The sequence below is a fragment of the Neofelis nebulosa genome, chromosome 8, assembly GCF_028018385.1.
Source record: "Neofelis nebulosa isolate mNeoNeb1 chromosome 8, mNeoNeb1.pri, whole genome shotgun sequence".
NCBI classification, from domain to species: domain Eukaryota; kingdom Metazoa; phylum Chordata; class Mammalia; order Carnivora; family Felidae; genus Neofelis; species Neofelis nebulosa.
In genome coordinates, this window is record NC_080789.1 from 67,638,672 (window position 1) to 67,646,175 (window position 7,504).

At 49.4% G+C, this 7,504-nt stretch overlaps 1 protein-coding gene across 5 annotated transcripts; it reads right to left on the bottom strand.

Annotated features, from left to right (window-relative positions):
* Positions 1–5,417, bottom strand: TMEM106C (transmembrane protein 106C). 5 transcript variants are annotated; one of them, XM_058742996.1, is made up of 8 exons: positions 5,304–5,417; positions 4,507–4,718; positions 3,561–3,624; positions 2,912–3,071; positions 2,680–2,820; positions 2,176–2,225; positions 1,662–1,715; positions 1–734 (listed from the first exon to the last, which is right to left on the bottom strand). In XM_058742996.1, exons 2-8 carry the CDS (start codon positions 4,688–4,690, stop codon positions 638–640), a joined length of 750 nt encoding a protein of 249 aa, XP_058598979.1. In that variant the 5' UTR covers positions 4,691–4,718; positions 5,304–5,417; the 3' UTR covers positions 1–637. The 5 variants fall into 5 exon arrangements, with proteins under 5 accessions (XP_058598979.1, XP_058598981.1, XP_058598978.1 ...); XM_058742998.1 differs by having other exon boundaries at positions 4,507–4,790; positions 5,304–5,371; XM_058742995.1 differs by having other exon boundaries at positions 5,230–5,342.
* Between the last annotated feature and the right edge of the window lie 2,087 nt (positions 5,418–7,504).

Sequence of the window (7,504 nt, forward strand, 5' to 3'; positions counted from 1 at the left end):
TGAATCAAAAAAGCAGGGTTTATTTTTCTACCAAATCCCCAATCCATGTTCCAGCCAATGGATGAAGGGTAAAGCAAGCCTCACATAGACTCTTGCTAAAAACAATTGAGCTTTCTACAGGAAAAAAAGGTTTTTTGTTTTTAAGTTCCTAGGCATTTGTGAACAGATGAAAAAAATTCCCGTATTAAAGGGTCTGTGCTTCCTTATGTATTCAAATGTTCCCACCCTCTGCCTCTTCTGTGCAGACGAGTAGGACAGTCCTGCAGCTGCACTAACAGTCCAATCTCCACGTCACTCTGTGCATTGATAACCTAGAACCACAGTATGATTTCTATTTGTAATGCCCCAAGAACAGCCGAAAACAGCAGGATTCAATTCTCCAAACTTTCCGAGGGCCTACTATTTGCTGGGCACAGGGTAGGCACCGGGCAGTGAGTCTGCTGGTTCTGAGAAACACAGATGGCGCTACCAAGAGGAGCTCTCCCCACCAAGCGGCAGGAGGGTGTTTGCTGGCGATCAAGAGAACCAATTTCTCCGCTCTTTCTACCACCTGCGACATGGTATGAAACTCAGGCCCTGGGAACAGGTGCTGTGTCTCTTCTGGCAGGTGCTGCCACGGAAGAACCAAGAGCAGTTTCTAAACAGCTGTGGAATTTGCTCCACAGTCCACATAGTGATGTGTCTCCAAGGAGCTCTGTGTCATGTGGCCAATGTATGAAATCTTCACTGAAGTTCTAGGGGGAGGAAAAAAAAAACACAAGAAGAGTAAGTTCTGTTTTTGAGATGAAGAAAAGTTGCCTGAATAATTTCTAGCAAGCTCAAGCAACAACATCCATGGGTCCCAGATGCCTATCTTCACGATTACATAACCAGGAGGCCAGAGGATCTTTCTACATTCACAGAAAGGCTATGGCATGAAGAAGTGGTTCTAAATAAGTGGTTCTCAACCCAGGACAATTTTACCCTATAGGAAACTTTCCGCCATGTCTGAAGACCTTCCGGGGTATTACAACTGAGGGGCCGGGAGGTGGTGACTTAACTAGCGTTTAGTGGGTAGAGGCTAGGGATGCTGTTAAACAACTTGCAGTGCACCAGACAGCCCCCCACAACAAAGAACTGTTAACGGTGTCCAAGATGTCCCAATGTCCAAAATGTCAACGGTGCCAAGGCTGAGAAGCTCTGCTCTAGACCCTCCTATTTCAAATGTCTAGAAGATGCTTGTCATCCGCAAACTGAACAGTCAGGGTTCTAGGACCAACTCTATAAAGACCCATGACATATGGTAATTTGTGTGGACAGAAAGTAAGTCTGGTCAAACACCCAGTACTTACTACGCCTTGAGAAGTTCTTCTGTTCTTTACTAGTCTCACTCGGATTCTAAAGGGATCACAGAACCAGACCTTACTTCATGGAGAAAACTTTATGTCTACTTGATCACTGTGAATCTGGTGATTTGTGAAGGGAATTGGACACTGCATCTAGAGAACACCCAAGGGTCCACTGTATTTGTGTCTGTAAGACATCATGTGTCCCCTCTTTGGTTAGGTGCCTTTGCTTTGTGGGCCACACAGCATCTCCCGAGCAAAGGCGGTGAGGTCACACAGCTTGATGGTCCAGGTGCAGACGCAAAGGCCACGGGGACAGGGAGAAGAGCAACGTACCGCATGAAGATCACTATGTTGTGCACCACGATATCGGGTAATGTGCAGAAGAAGCTACCAAACAGCAAATATGAAAACAGTTAGATTGGTTTGAAGAAAAAAAAAAAAAAAAAAAAAAAGAATGAACAGAAGAGCGCTGAGTGACACAGTCAGCCCTGCTTGGGGCTCCTCTGCTCCCCCACCCTTCTGACCTAAGTGCTTCCAGGGCTCACTAGCTCTGAGTCCCCACAGAGTCCACACATCCTCCCACGTCATGATACTTGTTTTTTCAAACCCACCATATAAATGCCGGAGCCTGTAAATGTTTCTAGTGGCTAAATGATCTCTTAGAAATCCCAGCACTTCGGTCGAAGGCCAACACACATCCTCCAAACAAACCCCAAGATGGCCAAAGCTTAGGGAACCTACAGGCCAAAGGCTGGGACTTAAGGTAGGACCAGCCCCAATCAACTGAGTACATTCTGAATCCCTTCCATCCAGCAGAGAGCACACATATAGACAATGCTGTCCTTACTACACATAGGAAAACGGTCCTCCCATCTCAGCCTTCGCAGTAAAATTCACCTGAAAATAAGACACCACAGTCAGTCTGTGGCCCAGGCAGGCTCAAGACAGAACAGCACTGTTACCAGCAATCCACAGACTTGAGAGCATTCATCCGTCACATACAAAATACTTCCCCGAGATTGTCCCTGACATAGACCATGACCCTCTAACAACGGCTGCAACCTCTTCCCTTGCGAGAGGCCAACAGACTTCAGACTATAAGACTGCCTCTTCTCGATTTGTAGCGAACTACTTGCTCTTAGAAATTCTTTTGTTCTCCTATCACTCAAATGCCAGCTGATTTTTTTTTTCCTATTTCTCATAATTACAGAGCACATCAAATTTTCCTCATCAACCCGTCGCTGCCAGTGGAAATGAGAAGACAGAAAGCAAAGTCCTGAGGCTACAGCACCCCACGGCCCCTACTCTTTCCTGAAGCCTGTGAAGCACGGGTCCTAAAAGAACAGCATACCAGTTGCTCGCTCCGAGGTGGAATGAGGGAGACGTTAGTGGTCACGTACGTGCCAACCACTGTGTTCATGTACTGAACCTGGCTGGACAGGCTGGTCACTGCCACAGAGTAGAAATTGGAATTCCTGATTTTCAGGGTGGCCTGCATCAGGGTGAGGGAGGAAACAAGTATGAGTGTCTTGGGTCCAAGACTTGTAGGTGCACAATCTGGGAAGCAAGGCCCTAAGTCTTACCGTGATGGCGAGGATTACAAGGGAGTCCTGCTTATTAAAGGTGACTTTCACCACTTTGATGCCGTCATCATCGACAAGGACTGAATGTGGAAACAGGAAGAAAACCACCAAACCAGATGCCAGGAGACAGAGCAGGACAGACAGGAGGACGTACTGCTTACTGCAAATGACACAGCACATGATCGGCCCGGGCAGTCAGATATCAAGGTCCAATTAGTCAAGATTAAATGCAAAACCAGGGATGAAGGGAAAAGGAAAGTACAAAGAGCCAGGAACAACAACCAGGCAAGAATGAGTGCAGTGGGAGAAGCCTTTAAAAACTCATTTGAATGCCATCCGTCATCTGGAAACAGAAGCTGAAGGGAGGAGCGCGGAGGACAGAAACAGTTCCTCACCTCCCATGATACCCCCGTTCTCCAATGCCTTCCAGGTCAACTCTTTCACTTGGCCCTCAGAATGTTTCTAGCAGTGGTCCTTCCCCAGATTGTGACGGGGCAGAGATATCTTGCTCGAGCAGATAGTATTAAAGGAAATGGGGAATTTACAAGAACAGATAAAATTTTTCAAAAAGTAGCTGGCACTCATACATATATGGGACTAGGGACAGGAGGACAGAAGTAGGTATCAAGAGGAGAGACACGTGACTCACGTTCTCTGAGGGCGCAATCTCTGATCACTGTGTGGGATCAAAGCCACCAACTCGTTTACTTGTTCTAGGAAAGAACCAAACAATTATTTTGGTAAAATAAACCCCATGTGCTCGTGATACTCTCCTTTACGTCACAAACGAACCTGTCACAACAGAGGTTTGCCTGGAATTAGACATTTCTATACTAGTTCCACATTTTGGGTCTAAGGAACAAGAAACCAGTAAATCCATAGACTGTGCCACAAATTACAAGACATCTATCGATCCTACCAGGGCAGTGACATGGAGGTTGAGACATCTAGATCTTGTTCTAGTTTTACCGCATGGCCTTGAGCTGCCGAACGGCCCTGGGGAAGTCATTTCCTCTCTAGGCTGCTGTCTCCTCATGTGTCACATGAAGGCTTTGGAGTAGATGGTTTCTAAGGTTCTTACCAGCTGTAAACATCCGTGACTCTCCATCTAAATTGCGAAGACCTCCTGAGGACCAATTTACTGACAGATGATCCTGCACTTAATCAAGGCTCCACTCCTGAGCATGTGTTTTTCTCTCCCCACTTGAAATACTTCCCAGACCTTAGGCCGTTAATGATTTACTATCTACTTCCTTGAAAAGACGCTTCCAAGATGGCTCCCCTGAAAAAGCTGTGCCAGGCCTCACAAGTGAGAGCAATAAAGAAACGTGCCTGTCAACAAATCCCACAACGTAGAGCCAACTGCATGCTCCAAACCAAGGACACAAAGAACAAAAGAGTGCAAGTCAAGAGAGGCTTTCAGATATAAGGAGACCAACAGAAGTTGTGCAACCTACCCAAATTTATCAAATTGGCTTCTGTTCAGGGCACTATGACTATGGCATTACTGCCCAGAAGAGAAGCTCTGTCTGGGCGGCAGAAGCAGCCCTGTGGGTACCTTGGGAATCCTTCCCCTGATTGCCAAAGATGCTCACCTGTTGGAATGTAGCCTGTCCCCTGGCACGTGAGACAGGTGATGCTATCTCGACCTGTGAACTCCACATATGGGAACTGAGCAATGGCTTCTTCCTGCTCCCTTTCGGCCAGCAAATCCGCCCTGTCATCTTTCTTTCGCTTGCAGTAAGAGGGGCGAGCAGAGGTGGAATGCTGGGACCCCATGGCCCGGATGTGCCACTTGTATCATGTCCTGAGACGTAAAGAGGCAAGTGAGCGCATGTTAGTGGCCACGCTGAGCCCGGAGAGAAGGAATTGCCTCTTTCTGTCAGAAAAGTGAAAACACACAAAAAAAGAGACCAAATTGCCGTCCTGGGATTTCAAACACCTGCACGATTTCTACCAGGATCGTCATTTTGTAGCAATGTTCCTCAACCGCTGCCACCCGCCCCATAAAGCCAGAGAAACAAGAGCTCCCTCCACCAACCTGCCCAGCTCCTCACTGCCTGTGGACTCGGGGCACCCCAGCTCCCACCTGGTCCCAGCCTCGCCCCTTCCTGCCCGCTATTCGCAAACTCTGCGCTCTCCTCGAGAAAACCTTCCCGGACAAACAACAGGCACCAAATCAGTAACAGGCCTTAGAGATCCCCATCCCCCTCCACTCCCAGCCCCGGGAGGCGGGCTCAGGTCACGCCCCCCGGCTGACTGACGCTGCGAGCCCACCGGGGTCGCCGAGACGGGAGCGAACGCCGGCGTCCCCGGACCTGCAGCGCGCCGACTCCCGGCAGCTCCTCTCTGGGCCGCACCCACCGCCACCTGCCCGCTCCAGCAGGTTTACCTGCCTCTTCGGTCCTCCGTACTGCCAGCACTCGCCGCGCACGCGCCGAAGGGCAAGCCGCGGGGGGAGAGGGACGCTGGCGTGCGCTCGCGCGTGCGCTCTTCCCAACCCAACTGTGGCGCCGGCAGAGGGCGCCAGAGAGCGGTGCCCCGCTCGGCCGACGCGAGGTGGCCCGGGGGGAACAGGCGATACTCCAGAGTTTCCCAGAAACGCCAGGAAGGGCCTGAGTCAAGTTTCCGGAGCCGCGTGTCTCTGCCGAGGGACGAGGAAGGAGCCGGCGGCGGCCAAAGCCATTCTCAACTATCGTTTGGGTACGAGGGCTGTGTGGACGCAGAGGGTGCAGAGATGCAGAAGACACGGAACTTGCCCCCATTGCGGCTTAGTCCTCCCCTTACCTCGTCATCAGTACGCAAAAAGGCCTGCGCAGAAGGGGTTAGAGAACGCTTTTTAACGAGTGGGTTTCTTTGCACATACTCTTAGCCTGCAGCAGAAGAAAGTGAGGACAGACATTAAGTGACATTGCTTACGACGCTGCTGGGGGAGAGGAGAGATTGTGAACCCGACTGATGAAGGGCCTGCTTGGCAATGGAGAGTGAAGCTGGCGACCTCCAAAGTCTCTGCCACCTCCGTAACTCTTCCTTTATGCTCTAGGGAACGCTGGTGCCCCTTCTGCTGTCCAGCTACCTGCTCAACTGCTGGTCATAGCCGATCCACTGAGCCTTTAGAGTAAGAAGTGCTAAAGAAGGAAATAGTAAATGACACTTGTTAAAGACAGTGAGGCAGACTTTACTAAAGGGGGGCCATGGCTATGGGTGTAGGGACGGCTGCAATGGGGACTTGCATTGAGGGGGTGGGGAAGAGATTGGGTGCAGCTCTGAATACAACATGGGCAAGTAGGAATTCATAGGCAAGGAGCAGGGTGGGTGGTCAGCAGATGGAAAATTACTAAGAGGAAACATCAGGGGTAGGGAGAATTCTGGCTAAACCGACCTAACAGGATTCTTGCTGAAGACAGGCCAGGATGATCAGCTGTCACCCGGGGGATGGTGGAGAATGCTCAGGTGTCCAGGGTCCAGAGTTCTTGCTCATACTGGATTCTATGATAAGCACACAGAAGGGCCTAGGAGAAGTTTTAGGAGCCTGACTAAAGTTTGGTCAAGCAAAGAATCTTAATCAGAACCTTAATCTCAGCAAGGAGGCATTGTTACTCTTTTCTACCTCTAGCCCATACCTTCTCCTTCCTGAAATCTGGTCATCATCTCTCTCGTTGCAATCTCTATACCAATTTATATTCTTTATACAAATCTGATTTTGTTTGGGGCAACAATATGCTCAACTAAAAAATACATCTCCCCACCTGTCTTGCCACATGACACAGCTTGAGCCAATGAGATATAGGCAAGAGTTGTGTGGCACTTGCTAGAAAGCTCCTGATAAGGGATAGAGACTTAACTGGTCCTTTGACCTTCTTCTTCCAGTTTGCAATTTGGATTTGATGTTGGAGATGGGGCAGCCGTCTTGTGACCATGAGGCAAGAAATGCATGCTACGGAAGGCTGGGTAGAAGCATAAAAGGAACCTGGGTTCCTATGGCATTTGGAGCCACATTCAGGCTCTGGACTACCTATCTTCTGACTTCTTGTTACATGAGAAAAATAACCACTCCCCACCAAAATTGTGTTTTTTGGGGGTGCCTCTCACAGTGGGATACAATCCTAAAAAATAAAGATACAGACAGACAAAGCCTGGATTTTAACACAAGCAGTCTGACTGCTTTAATCACACATTATGTAGGCCACACTTAGGTTTCTAGCCTCTAGTTCTAAAGTCTGCTCTTAGAGGGAGACCTCTTTCCTGTCTGAGGCCTCTTTTCCAAGTTCAGCTTTCTTGTCTGAGGACCCACTTCTGACAGAGAGTTCACCTGGGGAATCTGGGGAATGAGCCCATCCTTCAGTCACATGGGTGTTGCCTCACCTTGAGGCCTCTGTTGGATCCCTGCCAAGGACTAATGTCCACACTACAGATGGCTGTTTCAGAGGGTCCAGGCTTGTCCGGGGCGCCAGGAAGGTGGAGAGGCAGCGGCCTGGTTCATACCAGCTTAAGAAGAAGTGGAGGCCAGAGGATGGTGGAGGGCTGTGGATGCTCTGAAAAGGAAAGGGAACAGGCTAAGCGCTTGGGCCTGTAGTGAGGAAAAAAAGGGCT

Coding starts and splice junctions, on each gene's coding strand:
- TMEM106C (XM_058742996.1), bottom strand. CDS start 4,690: ATGGGGTCCCAGCATTCCACCTCTGCTCGCCCCTCTTACTGCAAGCGA. Junction 2,821..2,911: donor TTGTAATCCTCGCCATCACG/GTAAGACTTAGG, acceptor ACCCTGATGCAG/GCCACCCTGAAAATCAGGAA. Junction 2,226..2,679: donor CACCTCGGAGCGAGCAACTG/GTATGCTGTTCT, acceptor TCTTATTTTCAG/GTGAATTTTACTGCGAAGGC.